The 18115-nt window shown below is 41.7% G+C and overlaps 2 protein-coding genes and 1 non-coding gene across 3 annotated transcripts in view; all 3 read right to left on the reverse strand.

Moving 5' to 3' along the window:
• LOC113903418 (dihydrodiol dehydrogenase 3-like) lies at positions 1 to 11422 on the reverse strand. Its single transcript, XM_027559518.1, has 8 exons — positions 11122 to 11422; positions 8893 to 8960; positions 6873 to 7040; positions 5087 to 5164; positions 4377 to 4499; positions 3418 to 3527; positions 2334 to 2499; positions 1 to 589 (listed from the first exon to the last, which is right to left on the reverse strand). Exons 1-8 carry the CDS (start codon positions 11168 to 11170, stop codon positions 545 to 547), a joined length of 807 nt encoding a protein of 268 aa, XP_027415319.1. The 5' UTR covers positions 11171 to 11422; the 3' UTR covers positions 1 to 544.
• Positions 11228 to 18115, reverse strand: part of LOC113902847 (dihydrodiol dehydrogenase 3-like) — a 27779-nt gene continuing 20891 nt past the window's right edge. Inside the window, 1 exon segment of the mRNA XM_027558198.1 lies at positions 11228 to 11357. Coding sequence (XP_027413999.1) covers positions 11228 to 11357 — 130 coding nt within the window.
• Positions 12894 to 12965, reverse strand: TRNAC-ACA. The gene has a single exon. It is a non-coding gene; the product is annotated as a tRNA-Cys (tRNA).

Genomic DNA, 18115 nt, shown 5'->3' on the forward strand with positions numbered 1-18115 from the left:
GCTTAGCTGAGTGCTGGCTGATTGTCAAACCACAGAATCAAGAGACGCAGAAATGATCTCTGCATTAACTCTCTGGGGAGAGTTTCCTGTACAGCTATGCTAAGGTACAATAATGGTCTCCTACACAGAAATCAAAACACAGACATCTTAGCAATAATAGGCACAGTCTTGAACAGGAACTTTGCAACAGCAGAAACTCAAGGAGATTAAATGTGTGAAGTAAAACCTTATAGTATTCATGGAAATACAAGATAAAACCACAATTAGGAGGTTAAAGATCACTGCCATAATTTTTGTGCCCCCAAATTCACATCTTGATGGTGTTAGAAAAGGAGTTTTTGAGAGGTGATTAGGACATAATCATAGAGCCCTCATGCATGAGATTTAAATAATATCATGTAAGAGACTTGGGACAGCTCTGTTGACCCCTCCACCATGTTAAGATACAAGGAGAAGCCAGTGACCTGGAGGAGGGCCATCACCCAACCACACGGATCTCAGACCTCCAGCTTCAGAACTGTGAGAAACAAATTTCAAGTTTTTCTCAGTCACTCAGTGTGTAGTATCTTGTTAAAACACACAACATGGCCTAAAAAAATCACATAATGCAATTTCATCAATTGAGAAAAAGACAATAAGATATCATGTGTACAATGTGACAGAATAAATTGGGGACATAGCACTGGAGCTATAATCTCTGTTTTCTGTCCAACTATAGTGAAAGTGAAAGAGGAGAGTGAAAAAGTTGGCTTAAAGCTCAACATTCAGAAAACTAAGATCGTGTCATCTGGTCCCATCACTTCATGGCAAATAGATGGGGAAACAGTGGCTGACTTTATTTTTCTGGGCTCCAAAGTAACTGCCGGTGGTCATTCCAGCCATGAAATTAAAAGACGCTTACTTCTTGGAAGGAAAGTGATGACCAACCTAGACAGCATATTAAAAAGCAAAGACATTACTTTGTCAACAAAGATCCGTCTAGTCAGGGCCATCGGAGAAGGCACTGGCACCCCATTCCAGTACTCTTGCCTGGAAAATCCCATGGATGGAGAAGCCTGGTAGGCTGCAGTCCATGGGGTCGCTAAGAGTTGGACATGACTGAGTGACTTCTTTCACTTTTCACTTTCATGCATTGGAGAAGGAAATGGCAACCCACTCCAGTGTTCTAGCCTGGAGAATCCCAGGGACAGGGGAGCCTGGTGGGCTGCCGTCTATGGGGTTGCACAGAGTCAGACACGACTGAAGCGACTTAGCAGCAGCAGCAGCAGCAGTCAGGGCTATGGTTTTTCCAGTAGTCATGTATGGATGTGAGAGTTGGACTATAAAGAAAGCTGAGTGCCGAAAAACCGATGCTTTTGAACTGTGGTGTTGGAGAAGACTCTTAAGAGCCCCTTGGACTGCAAGGAGATCCAACCAGTCCATCCTAAAGGAGATCAGTCCTCAGTGTTCATTGGAAGCACTGATGTTGAAGTTGAAACTCCAATACTTTGGTCACATGATGCAAAGAGGTGACTCATTTGAAAAGACCCTGATGCTGGGAAAGATTGAGGGCAGGAAGAGAGGGGAACAACAGAGGATGAGATGGTTGGATGGCATCACCGACTCAATGGACATGAGTTTGGGTAAAGTCTGGGAGTTGGTGATGGACAGGGAGCTATGGCATGCTGTGGTCCATGGGGTCACAAAGAGTCAGACATGACTAAGCGATTGAACTGAACTGAACTGAAATTTACATTTTGATGTTGTTGGAAATGGAGCCTTTGAAAGGTCATGATAGTGGAGCTCTCACGAATGAGATTTTAAAATAGCATATTCATGTAAGAGACTTGGGAGAGCTCTGTTGCCCTCTCCATGATATTAAGATGCAAAGAGAAACCTGTGACCTGGATGAGGGCCCTCACTTGACCACACAGGAACCCTGACTCAGATCTCCAGCTTCAAAACTGTGAGAAATAAATTTCAATTTTTCTCAGCCACTCAATCTGTGATATTTTGTTAGAGCAGTTCAAATGGTCTAAAAAAAAATCACATATTGCAATTTCATCAACTGATAACAAAGAAAATAAGATGTCATTTGCAGAAGATGACAGATGAAATGGCTAACATAACTCTGAAACTAAAATCTCTGTTTTCTGTCCAACCTGAACCCTCTGCAGCCATGCCACCTCTCCTGTTGCCACATCAGGAGGAGAAAATCACCAGGAACACACACAACATGTTCATGCATGGGGAAGAACTGGTAACTTGTCTTGATTCAAGGAAAGTCTTGAGAGAGAGACAAAGAATGAAGGATATTCCTTAGGACCCCTTTGCCCACAGCCCCAACTCATCACCTGTACGTTCTCTTTGATCTGCTTCTTCTTGTAACTCTTGGCCAGAACCACAACACCACGTTGTATCTGGTAGTGAAGGACAACCAGAGCTGGGGTTTGCTTGTACTTTTTGGCAATGGCACAAAGAACCAGGTCCTCCAAGAAAACGGGCAGGTTCAGGTTCACCCTGGAAGGAAATTCAGAAATGCTGAGGAGCTGAGACTAAGTACTCAGTTTGTGAGTAGTTTCACCAAACAGACGAAGTATGTCCACTCTATACCAGTGCTTCTCAAACCGTGGTCCATGTACTAAAACCATCAGCTTTACTGGGGATCTTGTTAGAAGTACAAATTCCCGGCTTAAATGCAGACACACTGAATCAGAACTTCAATGGTGGCACCTCCTAATCTGTGTTTACAAAGTTCTCCCAGTCATTTGGATGCATGTTTGAGTGAGACCAGAACTCCCAAACTCATGGATTTTTTTTTCCTTTTTTAATTCTCATTTGTTGTTTTTCTCCATTCATAGCTCTAAAATTTGTACAATGGCACAAAAAGAAACAGTGATGGAAAAAGACTGGGAAATTTTTTTTTTTAATTGTTACTTTTCACAGGTATTGATACAAGTTGAATAGTCCAAAACTATTCATTTCATCATTATTTATATATATTATTTATATTATGCAATTTTCTATAGATGTTTACAAAAATGGTTCATATTGAAATTTGTTATCATGATAGACCTGGAAGTTACATATTATTATCCCAATTTTAGATAAAAGATATGTGAGGTTTAGACATGTATTTTTAGAAATATGTTCATTGTTGAATAAATAAGTAAATCATGATATGAGCTTGTGTCTCTGGTCTCAACTGGGGGATTATATATTGATTTTAATGCAGAGATTTGTTATTTATGGGTCAACAATCTAATACAATGTAGAAAAATTGGCTGGGTGATGGGAAGATAAAAGAGAAGGATTCATTCCATCCTTCCCTGCTTATCCCCTGTGCCTATGAGTTATCTGAGTAATATATGATTTAAACTATTTATCAAAAATTGAATTTTACATAAACTACTTGTTGTCTTCATTAGGGTTCAATACCATTCTTTTAGTCTTTGGGAACCCAGGGCAGCATAGGCAACAAGAACAATATCATGTGACTTGCAGAAATCCAACAGTTTCCTCTGGTTGAGATAAGGGTGACATTCCACCTGTAGAATGTCAACAGAGAAGAGTGTTAGATTATATGGAAAGGTATTATTAATGTGACAGAAAAAGATGTAAGCTGGAAATATCAACACCAAGAGAGAAATAGAAAAAAGTGTGTTTATACAGTTAATTTTATGATAGACATGGATGGGAAAACCAGTCTAAGACTGAATAATCAAAAGGTGGGCTCTACATTTGAGTAAATGCTTCTGAGTAAATATTTCATGTAATGTTAGCATCACCATGAGCCTTTAAATTAACCCTCTAACCTGGATGATTTCCATCATCTCCAGCACATTTTTCTGTTCTGTGCTCCCTGTTGAGACTCATAAATGCTGAGCCACCAAGATTTTGGATTCAGCCAACAGAACCCCACACAAACGCTTAACACCCATCTCAGCTGATTTGTATCTTTATTACTTCCCATTCCAGTTTTTTTTAATTAATTTATTTTTAACTGAAGAATGTTTGCTTTACAGGATTTTGCTGGTTTCTGTCAAACCTCAACATGAATCCATTCCAGGTTTTCATGGTCTTCCTTCCTGCTTGCAGTTCGCTCCAAGCCACTTTCACCCTCAGTCTGGTTATCCTTCCATCCCAGGGAAATGCCTCCTTCCTCTAGCTCTGGATTCTACCCACAGTTTACGAGGAAATCCTCCACACCTATCTACCCAGACTTTATCAGAGATATCGTTATGGATTTCATTCACAAAGTCCAGACAGGCTCTGCTCTCTAGTATCCTTTGACCCACAAAGGTCGTATGAACAGGAGGAGAGGACAGACAGATATCAGGCTCCAGGGCAAGAAGGAGGTTGTAAAGAGCAGGAGGGAGAGGAGCCAAGCTGCTCACCTGGTTGCAGACAGGCTTGTACTTGAGCCCCGGCTTATTTAGGGTATTCTCCAGCTGCTTGTGGTTGAAGTTGGACACCCTGATGGACTTAGTCAGCCCTGCGTCCTTACACTTCTCCAGGGCCTGGAGACGGATGGGTGCTGAAAAATCACTTGGAATGAGCAATAGAACAAGAATAAAAGCTGAAAAAATATCTGTAAAAAGTGTCATCCAGAAGAATTAGCATTGATTATCAAGAAGGAAAGAGGGGAAGAATGGCATGACACAAAAAGAAGAATTGCCATCTCCTCCTTGGAAAATCCTAGAGAACACATATCACATGGAAGGAAATCACTGTCCCAGATTCTCCTCCTCTGTTCCTGTCTGTGAACATTTCAGCAATGGTTTCCTCTCCACAACCCCAGCATCACATCCCTTAGAGTTCATGAACTGCTGCATGACACAAAAAGAATTGCCATCTCCTCCTTGGGGAACACATATCACATGGAAGGAAATAGATATCTGTCTCACTGTCCCAGATTCTCCTCCTCTGTTCCTCTCTGTGAACATTTCAGCAATGGTTTCCTCCCCAAAAAACCCCAGGATCACATCCCTTAGAGTTCATGAACTGCTGAGTCTGATGGCCCACAGCCCATGCTCACAGGCAGAAGAATTGATGGAGGTTTCCCCTCTCCTGGCTCCTCCTTTAACTCTCTACTCTTGGAACTCACCTCCCATGTGCGACAGAGATCCACTGAGTCAGGTATCAGTTTTCCATTTTCATCTTTTGGGTATAATTCCTCCCCTGGCTGGAATAGAAGCAGTCATTTTAGATATGTACAAAATAATTTCTCCACATTTAGCAAGGCTTCCAGGCACCCAGGATTAAACCTATATGAGGTAGGTTTACAACTTTGTAGATACTAATATTTGCAAAGTGATTGCATATGGAGATGTAAGCAAGGTCTTTAGGAGGGAAGCTTATTCTACTTTTTTACACTCAATACATGTTGTAATAAGTACAATTTTTCTAGGTCCTAAAAAAGGACTTCAAGTGACTTCTGTGAATTTTGTCAGTTCTTGTACTTCCCTCTTGAAATATCTCTGATCTGAGAATAGCAGTAAGTTACATGGCTTTATTTCCAGAATAAAAGTTTCAAACTTGACCTGGGCTAGATAATCAGATTTCCTTTTCCCTCTGAGCATCAGACACCCTAGGGCAGGCACATGAACCAGCAAGACTCTCCTTAAGTTGGTACGGATTGTGGAAGATCAAGGTCTCAAAAATCAGTGGTCTTTGAGACCATTGTGGAAGATCAAGGGTCTCAAATGTTCATGGCCATGGACCTTGAGCTGCCCCAGGGTCATATTTGCCATCAGTAGAAAATTTTCAGAAAAAATTAGCAAACCATGAGTAACATCCTGGTAAAGCGTAGAAATTAGTAGAAATTAGGAGACATTCCTGAAGAGTACTGCAAATCCCCAATCTGTCTGTGGCTATGACTTGTCATCTACATAGTCCACTAAGCTATTGTGCATCAGATGGTTTGAACTGCTTTTTGTAACTTGAAATCAAGAGTTCTCAGTAAACCATTCTTAACAGCTAAGTGCAGTCTACAAACCTCATCATGAAGTCAGGCAAGAGAGGAGGCAATCCCTCCCAAGTCCTTGTAAAGGAACAAAGTTTAGATGCACCCAGAGGGAGCACCACCAAATATGCTCATTTGAAAGGGTGAAAGACAAGAGAAACTCATCATGTTCAATGTAAGGCAGTGTCATGCTCACCACGGCTGCACCAAACTCTTGGTTCTTGAAATCCCCAGGGACCCAGGAGTCATATTCAGGACTGTGTGCAGAACTGGCCTGCTTCTACTTCCTCAAGGTTTTCTGGCAGAGACTCTCAGATTATTAACTCCTTTCTCTGGGAGGCTTGTAAGGGATTCAAAGAAACTCAGTAAAAAGATGATCACAAATTATTGTTTGGGAGATTCTACTCTACTGTAATCATCCCTTCAACCTACTAAGACAAATCTTAATGCAACAATCCATGCAATGATGCACATTCTAACACAAGAAATAAAATTGATGTGATCACATATATTTCCAACCTTCACAGCCAGTGGAAAATGAATAATATAGAGATGGACATAATCCAGTTGAAGAGTTTTCAGTGACTTTTTCAAGGCTGGTCAGACCAACTCTTGTCGAAGGGAAGTTAACCAAAGCTGTAGAGATTAGAGAATGGAAGTTTTATTAATAATACTTCAGGTGTTTTTTTTTTTTTTTTTTTTTTTTTTGCCTTACTGTGATGCTTGTGGGATATTACTCCCCTGACCAGGGATCAAATATGGGCTCATGTCATTAAAGCACCAAGTCTTAACCACTGAACCACCAGGGAATTCTAATACTTTAGGAATTTACCAATAAGCATAGATCACCAAACAAATGATCCTATTATATAATTGTCACCTTTGCACAATCACTTTCATACATGTTCACACACAACATGCATAGCACCTTTGAAGTGTAGAATATGTCTTCTCTCTTCACAGTGCCATCTGCAATCTTGCTTCGAATGGCCTGGCCAACTTGCTCCTCATTTTGGTACACACGAGCACAGTCAATATGGCGGAACACAACCTCTATAGCAAATTGGGTGACTTCCTGAGATTCACTCTTAGCAGTCTACATAAACAAAAATGTTGAATATGCACATGATTAAGAGATTGCTAAGGTACAAGCTTTGATCTTCCCAAGGATTGACTTTGCTCTGTGCCTTTGGTTAGTTCTATATTTGTGGTGATGAACCCATGATAGTTTCCCTGAACATTCCTGGTGAGTTTTTCCATGAACACCCAGGAACCCTTCAACCCCAGGCAACCAGTGGTTGATTGCTGACCTCAGAGGACCCAAGAACACCTCCAGGTTCAGTGATTAATCCACCTTATGGATTCATGTACTGCCTATACTTTCTCTTCTGAGACACATTTATGGCGTAGGCATTTACAGAGCCATCCACCTTTTTCCCTTTTGTGGAGTCAAAGGAGGCAAATCCCATTAACTTCATCATTTCTATTTCTTCCTCTGTTTTGCCCTCTAAGTCCTTCTCAGTTATCTGACGTTCTTTGCTCTTTCTTTCTTTCTTCTCCTCATCTCCTCTTTCAGTTGAGAAGAGAAAATGTAGATCTATGTCGTCTTGGGGACCTGGAACGCCTTCGGGGTGGGGTGCGAGAGCGGCTTCTCTGATCTTGCTCCCGGAACCGGGACCTTTCTAGGCGCCTGTGTTCTCTTTCCCAGGATGTGGGCCGGGACCACCTCCGCTCCCTCCGTGGGGCACGGCTGCGGCTGTGACCCATTTGGAATCCTTCTCCAGTACAAGTCCTCCGTTTCTTTTTATGTGATTCAGAATCTTTCCTATTTCAAGGAGACAGATATTTGGTCTAACTTCCCTCTGTTGTGTCTGCTCCTGGTTTTTCTTAAATGCTCGGACATTTGGGGATGTACTGAGCCATGAACCAGTGAATTTCATTGACAGCCTGGACCCTTCCTTGCCCTCACCCCCTGAGTCCTACAAAGTCCTGTCTTCTGTTTCCAAAATGTCTCTGGATATTTCTATCTGTTTTATAGATGAAAAAGGTGAGACTCAAAGTTTAAGGACAATTACATGCTCTAAAGACAAGACTCAAAGTTTAAAGACAATTACATGCTCTAAAGACAAGACGGACAGCCAACTTTCTGCCTTCCAGTCTAAAGACTTGTCCACTAGCCTGAATTATGCCCAGGCACTTCAGACTATATTTAATAAAAACACACAATGAAACCCAAGAATACATTGCAAAACCTGGCTTGTAAGAGTGTGGTTTATCCCTTCAGTGATATCCCCTCAGTTATATCCTCCTCCCCACTCAAATGATACTATAGTTCCCATCAGAAGAAGTTTCCAAGCAGAAAGAGAAGTACAGGGGGAAATATAGCTGGAGTGTTTCTGCCCTGGCACTGAGCAGGTACCCCACAGTAGAAAAGCAATTCTCTCCCATTATTTTTCAGTCACCTCATCTTCAGGACCTTCCACCTCAAATGCTTCTCTGGATCATGTCTTTTTGGAAGAAGGAAAGTGTTCTGGAACTAATGAAATATACAGAGAAACCCCACCATAGCAATCCCCCTCAAAACAAAGCAGCTGACAGTCGGTGATCTTGATGGCCAAGTCTCACCTCTTCTGCCAAACTGGGAAAGAGATGGAAACTGGAGGGGAACCCAGAGTAATCTGCAGGTAAGCACAGCTTCAGACCATGATGCAGAATGAAGGCTGAATGCTTTCTCCTCTCTCAGAGGAAATGGTTCTAGCCTGGTTGGTGGAACCACATGACCCTCCCAGAGTCACACAGGAGCTCAGTGCTTGACAACCCAAATCCCTTCTGCTCATGTCACATCCACTACTATTTATATCTCAACCCACAACCAGTACAGTTACTTCTGAAGGTGCATAGGTTCCGAATCTCAGGACAGGAATGAAGTAGCCATCATTAAGCTTCACCTTCTGGCCTTTGAGATCCATTGTCTGTTGCTCCTCTGAGTAAGCAGACTGGGATTTTTTTCTTCTCCCTTCAAATGTTATAAATAACAAGAACATAACACCCAAGCTGCACTGTCCAGTGTTAGCAGAGACATAGTAGGAGAAACATGATTAAACCAGTACCCATGGAGTCAGAGATGATTGACCACAGTTAACTTGTTTGATTATTTTTATCAACGTAACCTCAAGTAGTATATAATGATGAGATTGGGTGAGCAATTATTGACTGTTTGTTAGACTAGAAACTTCCAACATAAATATTTTTAATTTTCTATTATTATGAAGCCCAATCTCAATCAAACATCAATTGAAAAAACTACTTTTCAGTACAAACACACACACATACACAAATCACACAATCTGAAAGTGTTTAATAGCATTTTTCAAAATGTTACCCCTTAATAAAGAATCAAAACTTCAAATGAAAATAAATTTCCCCTTTTATATTTCCCACAGCAAAATTACTATGCTTTACAGACCTGACTACTGAAATCCTGAACAGAAAACAGAAATGAGACATTTTGGCCAGTGCTTATTGGAAGTTAATTATTAATAGCCTTAGGATACCATGCACAGTGTTCAAAGAGACTTTGAGTGTTGAACCCTTGTAGCTAGTTATATAACTTTTAGGGTACTCTCATAATGTCACTGATACATATTTTACATAATTTACTAACTGCTCCACATCATTCATAAATGAAAAACCTATAAACAAATTAAAATGCAACAAATCTGGAAAGAGTAACAGAAATTGTGATGCACTGATACACGAGAACGTTGTGAAGACAAAATTTAACATGTAGAGTGATGTCGGCAAAATGGTGAGGTGGGAGGACTGAACTCTCCCATGGAAAGACAAGAAAGGAAAGAGAAATCACCTGAAAACTTCATAGGAGTCTGGAAAACAGTCAAACACAGATCGACAGCAACAACGTAAACAGCCAATTAGGAAAAATCAAGAACAGAATGGAAGGAAATTTCATCGTGTATTACTCACCTGTACCCTCCTCCTGCCTGGGGCAGTGCAACCTTGATGAGCTCCCAGTTGCTCCCTCAATCCAGAGTGATAACAGAAAACCTTATGTGTGGTATTCCAACCTACTTGGGGGCTGTCTGGGGACTAGTGTCTGTTCCAGTTAACTCTAAGCTTAAACTAAAGAGTTCCTGGAATGCCTATTGCAGCTGCAGGGGAACTATATATATATATATATATATATATATATATATGTTTGTGTGTGTGTATATATACATATACATATATATGGGCTTCCCTTATAGTTCAATTGGTAAAGAGTCTGCCTGCAATGCAGGAGACCCAGGTTCGATTCCTGGGTCAGGAAGATCCCCTGGAGAAGGAAATGGCAACTCACTCCAGTATTCTTGCCTGGAGAATCCCATGAACAGAGAAGCCTGTCAGTGCTGCAGTCTATGGGGTCACAAGAGTCGGACACAACTGAGCGACTAAGCACACCTAAGCACATGTATATATATATACATAAGGAACCAAGGACAAAGGAGTAAGGGTGGAAACATAGACTAGATAATGTATTAAAAGGCCCTGAATAGAATGAGGATGTGGCTTTGGGGGACATAGTATGTTCAAAAACAGTCATAAATTCACCAGAATCAGATAGCCAGTCTCAGCCAGGTAAGATGCTAACTCAGAAATGAACTGAGCCACCTGTAGCTTTCCTATTGGGCTGATCCCAGGACTAGGAGCATGACCAGCCAACTAGTAAAAGTCACGACAAGGAACAAATCTACCAAGAGTGAGATTTTCCCTGTTATTTCAAGTACCAAACTGAATGTACACACACAGAAACACACAGAGGAACACACATACAGGAATATACACACACACAGGAACACACATCCAGGAACACACACACATGGGAACACACATCCAGGAACACACACACACAGGAACACACATACACACAGGAATACACACACACATAGGAACACACACACACACAGGAACACACACACTCTGGACAGGGCAGGGCGGCCATCACAGAGGGCCCCAAGGAGCAGGGGCTGGGGCTCTGACGGTGTGTCAGTGCTGCACCACATGCACAGCTGCCCGCTCCAGGGGCTGCTCCTGCACACCTTCCTCCGGCTCTGCCACCCGCTGGGGCAAAGGTGCAGTGCAGGGAACGGGAGTGCACACTTACAAGGGTGCATATTTACAAAGAGTGGAACCAGTCTGGACACAACCTTCAGAGTTCTGCTCCAGCATCTTGGGACTTGCCTGGCCCAGTAGGGTGGGGACAGCCAGGAGCACAGAAGCCTTTGCTCACACTGGCTTCTGGCTCCAGCCTGCCCTGCCCCCTCCCACCGAGGTGACAGTTGCCAGCACACCCTGGGAAGGGGTGACCTCAGACCAGCTCAGCTCCAGCTCTGCCCCAAAACCTTGTGCACACAGACTGCACAGGGACAGGTCCACACAAGGACAGTCCCACAAAACCAGGACAGGTAACTTTTTCACCTAACTTAATAGAAAAGGAGGAAGCTAAGCAAAATGAGAAGAGAGAAGAATTTGTGTCAAATGAAACAATAACAAAAAAACTTGAAAGGATCAGATATTGAGATAGAGGTTAATAATTTACCAAAATAATTTACCAGAATACAGAATCATAAGAAAAATGTTACATTAACTAGGGAATAGAACATACTAACATTCACAGTGTAGGGGTTCCAGAAGCAGAAGAGATGGAGAAGAGAGCCGAAAATGTAGGTGTGATGAATTGTGGCTAAAAATTTCCTTTAACCTGGGACTTTCCTGGTGGTCCAGTGGTGAGGACTCTGTGCTTCCACTGCAGGGGCATGGTTCTGAGCCTGGTCTGGGAACAATCTTGTAAAGCTGATTAAAATCTTGAGAGGCAAGATATTCTTGGTTTACCTGGTAACCCTAGTATAATGACAAAGTCCTTACATGTGTGACTGGGAGGGTTGTATTCAAAGAGAAGGTGGGAAGATAGGAGCATTAGATAAAAGATTCTAAGATGGTATAGTCTGTCTCTGAAGATCTCAGTAGAGTCTACAAGATGAAGATGGAAGAGTTCTCTTGTTCAGTTTCTCGGTTGTGTCCAACTCTTTGCCACCCCATGGACTGCAACACACCAGGTTTCTCTGTCCTTCACTATCTCCCAGAGTTTGCTCAGATTTATGTCCACTGAGTCTGTGATGCCATCCAACCATATCATCCTCTATCCTCCCCTTCTCCTCTTGCCCTCAATCTTTCCCAGCATCAGGGTCTTTGTCAATGAATTGGTTCTTCATATCAGGTGGCCAAAATATTGGCGTTTCAGCTTCAGCATCAGTCCTTCCAATGAATATTCAGGATTGATTTCCTTCAGGATTGACTGGTTTGATCTCCTGGCTGTCCATGGGGCTCTCAAGAGTCTTCTCCATAACCACAGTTTGAAAGTATCAATTCCTCAGGGCTCAGCCTTCTTTACAGTCCATCTCTCACATTCATACATGACTACTGGAAATGCCATAGCTTTGACCCTACAGATCTTTGTCAGCAAAGTGATGGCTCTGCTTTTAAACAGGTTATCTAGATTGTCATAGTTTTTCTTCCAAGAAGCAAGCATCTTTATTTAACGGCTACAGTCACCATCTGCAGTGATTTTGGAGGCCAAGAAAATAAACTCTGTCACTGTTTCCCTTTTTTTCTCCATCTATTTGCTGTGAAGGGATGGAACCAGATGCCATAATCTTAATTTTTCAAATATTGAGATTTAAGTCCATTATTTCTCTCTCCTCTTTCACCTCCATCAAGAGACTCTTTAGTTCCTCTTCACTTTCTGCCATTAAAAGAAAGAAAGAAAGTGAGTTGCTCAATCATGTCCAACACTTTGCGACCCCATAGACTGTAGCCTACCATGCTCCTCCACCCATGGGATTTTCCAGGCAAGAGTATTGGAGTGGGTTGCCATTTCCTTCTGTAGAGGATCTTCCCAACCCAGGGATTGAACCTGGGTCTCCTGCATTGTAGGCAGACGCTTTACCGTCTGAGCCATCAGGGAAGCCTTTTCTGCCATTAAGGTTATGTCATCTGCGTATCTGAGGTTACTGATATTTCTCCCAGCAATCTTCAACCCACCTTGTGATTCATCCACCTCAGCATTCCACATAATGTAATCTGTATATAAATTAAATAAGCAGGGTGAAAATATACAGCTTGATGTACTCCTCTCACAATTTGGAACCAGTCCATTGTTTCATGTCCAGTTCTAATTGTTGCTTCTTGGCCTGCATACTGGTTTCTGAGGAGCCAGGTAAGGTAATCTGGTATTTCCATCTGTTTAAGAATTTTCCAGTTTGTTGTGATCCACAGAGTCAAAGGCTTTAGCATAGTCATTGAAACAGAAGTAGATATTTTTTCTGGAATTCTCTTGCTTTTTTTTATGATCAAATAGATGTTGGCAATTTGATCTCTGGTTCCTCTGGCTTCTCTAAATCCAGCTTGTACATCTGGAAGTTCTTGGTTCACATACCATTGAAGCCTAGCATCAGGGATTTTCAGCATTACCTTGCTACTATGTGAAATGAGTGCAATTGTCCATTAGTTTGAACATTCTTTGGCAGTGCCCTTCTTTGGGATTGGAATGAAAACTGACCTCTTCCAGTCCTGGGGCCACTGCTGAGTTTCCCAAATTTGCTGGGCTATTGAATGCAGCACTTTCACGGCACCATCTTTTAGGATTTAGAATAGCTCAGCTGGAATTCCATCAGCTCCACTAGTTTCATTCATAGTGATTCTTCCTAAGGCCCACTTGACTTCGCATTCCATGATGTCTGGCTCTATGTGAGTGATCACACCATAATGGTTATCCTGGGCATTTAAGGCTTTTTTTTTTTTTTTTGTATAGTTCTTCTTTGTATTCTTGCCATCTGTTCCTAATCTCTTCTGCTTATCTTAGGTCATACCCTTTCTGTCCTTTATTGTCATCATCTTTGCATGAAATATTCCTTTAGTATCTCTAATTTTATTGAAGTGCTCTCTAGTGTTTCTCATTATATTGTTTTCCCCTATTTCTTTGCACTGATCACTTAATACTTCCTTACCTCTCCTAGCTATTCCTTGGAACTCTGCATTCATATGGGTAAATATTTCCCTTCCTCCTTTGCCTTTTGCTTTTGCTCTTCTCTCAGCTATTTGTAAGGTCTCCTCAGACAACCATTTTGCCTTGTTGCATTTCTTTTCTTGGTGATGGTTTGGTAACCACCTCCTGTACAGTGTTACAAATCTCCACCCATAGTCCTTCAGGCACTCTGTCTATCATATTGAATCCCTTGAATCTTTTGGTCACTTCCACTGTATAATCATAAGGAATTTCATTTAGGTCATACCAGAATGGCCTAGTGGTTTTCCCTTCTACTGGAGGGAGCACAGTCCCACTTTTACCAAAAGGGCATTTGCGGGGCCAGCTGCTCTTCACTTCAAAGCCAATAATCAGGCCAGGCTGGTGGAAAGGAAAGTTTGTTTGATTTCAGATTCCGGCAACTGGGCTGTTGGTGTAGCAGACATCAATCCAAAGCCTGACCCCCCTCCACTTCAACCAGTGGGGCCAGAGCCCTTATAGACAGAAGTGATAGTGGTGCTATATGCAGAAACAGCACAGTCAGCTCTGACAGTCATCTTCAAAATGGTCATCAGTGGTCTGATCTGTGTCATCTTGACTGTTTTATGTACATTAGTCTTCAGTTCCAGGACCCATATGTTTGCATTTCTTGAGGCCATTACTCAGAAGTGTGGCAGCTTATGTCATGGATATATTCTGGCCATCATGTGGTTAACTTCTCCACCTGGTGTTCTAAGATCTATAAGGCAACTCACAAGATATAGTTCAGAATATTATCTCTAGCCCTTGAGAAAGAGCTGAAGGTCCTTGATTATGCTTAATGACCACATTGTTATTATTTAGTCTCTTTTGACCCTTTTCCTTTGTGTCTACATTTCTCAATTCTCTGATTAAACTTATTCTTTGAAGTTTTCCACAAAGAGCAGGGAAAGGACATGGTACAGGGGCAAGGAACAAAAGATTCTGCTTCATTTCACCACTCATCAGCAAAAAATTGGGTTAAAGATTTACTAAGCATTGCCCTGCCCACCAGAGAAATACTTTCCCCACAGACAGTCCTTTCCATCAGGAAACTTGCACAAGCCTCTTATCCTCATCCATCAGAGGGCAACACAGAAGAAGCAAGAATTTCAATCCTATGGCCTCCAGAATGAAAACTACAATCACAGAAAACTAAACAATGTGATCACATGGATCAAACCTTGTGTGACTCATGAAACTATCAGTCATGCCATGCAGGGCCACCCAAAATGGACAAGTCATGATGGAGAGATCTGATGATGGAGAAGGAATGGTGAGCCACTTCAACATTCCTGCCTTGAGAACCCCATGAACAGTATGAAAAGGCCAAAGTATATCATACTGAAGGATGAGACCCCCTGGGTTGGTAGGTGTCCAATGTGCTACTAGAAAAGAGTGGAGAAATAGCTCTAAAAGGAATGAAGAGGCAGAGCCAAAGCAGAAACAACACCCAATTGTGGATGTGTCTAGTGGTGGAAGTAAAATCTGATGCTGTAAAAAATAATATTGCATAGGAACCTGGAATGTTAGGTCTCTGAAACCAGGTAAATTGGATGTGGTCCAACAGGAGATGGCAAGAGTAAACATGGATATTTTAGAAATCAGTGAACTAAAATGGACGGGAATGGCTGAAATTAATTCAGATGACCACTATATCTCCTACTGTGGGCAAGAATCCCTTAGAAGAAAGGGAGTAGCCCTCATAGTCAACAAAAGAGTCTGAAATGCAGTATACTAGGGTACAGTCTCAAAGGTAACAGAATGATCTCAGTTCACTTCCATGGCAAACCATTCAACACCACCGTAATTCAAGTCCATGTCCCAAGCACAAAGGCCAGAGAAGCTGAAGTTGACTGGTTCTCTGGAGACCTAAGCGACCTTCTGAATCTAACACCAAAAAAAGATGTCCTTTTCAAAGTAGAAAGTCAAGAGATACCTGAACTAACAGGCAAGTTTGGCTTTGGAGTACAAATGAAGCAGGGCAAAGGCTCACAGAATTTTGTCAAGAGAAGGCTCTGGTCTTAGCAAACACCCTCTTCCAACAACACAAAACCTGTTTTCTAGGAGTTGGAAAAGGCAAAAAAATGGATTTCCCCCTACAACCTCCAGAAAAGAATGCAGGCCTGCTGGCACTTTAATTAGCCCATTGAACCGGATTTTGAATTTCTGACCTCAGGATATGTAAACTAATACATTGGTGTTGTTTCAAGGCACAAAGTGTTTGGTCATTTGGTGTAGCAGCAGCAGTAACTAATACGGACATGGTTCAAATCAGCCCATCTCCGTCTGTGGCATCATAGGTTTTCCTCTCTCTGCTGGACTGTTCCCCTGACCTCAAAGGCTGGCGGTCCTCTTCAGGGTACCCCAACAGTGTACTTGTCTCTTAATTCCACTTTCTTCTTCAGCAACTGGCCGGTTCCGTGGTCCTCATTACAGCAAAGTCTTTGAAAGCTGTGTTTACTCTGTTTCTCACTGATCTCTTAACACCACTTCTTGAACCCACTCTACTCAGAGTTTGCCTTCACCACTCTATCAAAGCTGCACTTGACCTTGCCAAGGTTAACTGCCAAATCCAATGGTCAGGTTCAGTCTTCTCTTACTTATCTCCTTGCAAGAATTGGATTCTTTTCTCCTCCAATCATTTACGTCACATGACTATTAAGAACAGTCACTCTTACCTCACTAGCCTCTTCTCTGCCTCTCCTGCTGGTTCCTCCACATTTTTTTTTTTTAAAGAAAAAACTAACTTCTCAATGCTGGGTTCTCATGAAGCTTGATGTCCCTGTCTACACTCACTCAATATATACCATATTATCTCTGATTTTCTAGTTTCATGGCTTTAAGTGGCAACTAAATTTGAGAAACCACACATACAAATATTTTACCTAGCCCTTTTCTCTAATAGACTTAATGTCCAACTATATGCATGCATCTTCACTTGGGTACCTAAAGGCATCTCAAAGATACATGTCTATAATTGAACTCATAATCTTCCCACAAAAATGTGCTCCCCTACATTGTCTCCATCTAAGAAAATGGCATCTCCTTTTCCTATCCCTTAAGCACAAACGTTGGGAGTCAGCTTTGATTCCCCTCTTCCTTTCACTTTATGTCCAATGTGTTAGACAATCTAGTTGATGCAGCCCTTAAAATGTATCCTTATTTTAACAACTTTGACTGCACTTACTGTTCCTTCTATGGTCCAAGCCAGCCGCATCTCTCACCTAGATTGCTGTAGAGTCCTAAAAGAGGGCTCTTTTTTCTCTATTTCATCTCAAAATAAGAACAATAGTAATTATATTGAAGCATGTTTATTTCTGTAACTACTCTGCTCAGAACCCAAAATATCATTCTCCATTTCCTTCAGAGTAAAGTCCTTTCAAAACCTCTTGTGACACAAACCCTATGGCGCCACTATCTCTCTGGCTTATCGTCAGCTTCTGTCTCTGTACCTCACTAAGCTTCACCCACATCAGCCAATTTCGTTCAGTTCAGTCTCTCAGTCATGTCTGATTCTTTGCAACCCCATGGACTGCAACACACCAGGCTTCCCTGTCCATCACCAACTCCCAGAGTTTACTCAAATTCATGTCCATCTAGTTGGTGATTCAATCTTCCCCAGCATCAGGGTCTTTTCAAATGAGTCAGTTCTTCACATCAGGTGGCCAAAGTATTGGAGTTTCAGCTTCAGCATCAGTCCTTCCAATGAATATTCTGGACTAATTTCCTTTAGGATTGACTGGATTTCCTTGCAGTTCAGGGGACTCTCAAGCATCTTCTCCAACACCACAATTAAAAAGCATCAATTCTTCATTGCAAGCATCTTTTCTGACCACAATGCAGTAAGATTAGATCTCAATTAAAGGAGAAAAACTATTAAAAATTCCAACATATGGAGGATGAACAACACGTTGCTGAATAACCAACAAATCACAGAAGAAATCAAAAAAGAAATCAAAATATTCATAGAAATGAACGAAAATGAAAACACAACAACCCAAAACCTATGGGACACTGTAAAAGCAGTGCTAACATATGGACACCTTATCTTTGACAAAGGAGGCAAGAAT

This window comes from Bos indicus x Bos taurus, chromosome 13, assembly GCF_003369695.1.
Source record: "Bos indicus x Bos taurus breed Angus x Brahman F1 hybrid chromosome 13, Bos_hybrid_MaternalHap_v2.0, whole genome shotgun sequence".
NCBI classification, from domain to species: Eukaryota; Metazoa; Chordata; class Mammalia; order Artiodactyla; family Bovidae; genus Bos; species Bos indicus x Bos taurus.

Coding starts and splice junctions, on each gene's coding strand:
- LOC113903418 (XM_027559518.1), bottom strand. CDS start 11,170: ATGCTGGAGCAGAACTCTGAAGGTTGTGTCCAGACTGGTTCCACTCTT. Junction 8,961..11,121: donor CCAGACTGGTTCCACTCTTT/GTAAATATGCAC, acceptor TAACATTTGAAG/GGAGAAGAAAAAAATCCCAG. Junction 7,041..8,892: donor TGGATCTCAAAGGCCAGAAG/GTGAAGCTTAAT, acceptor TTGTTTATGTAG/ACTGCTAAGAGTGAATCTCA.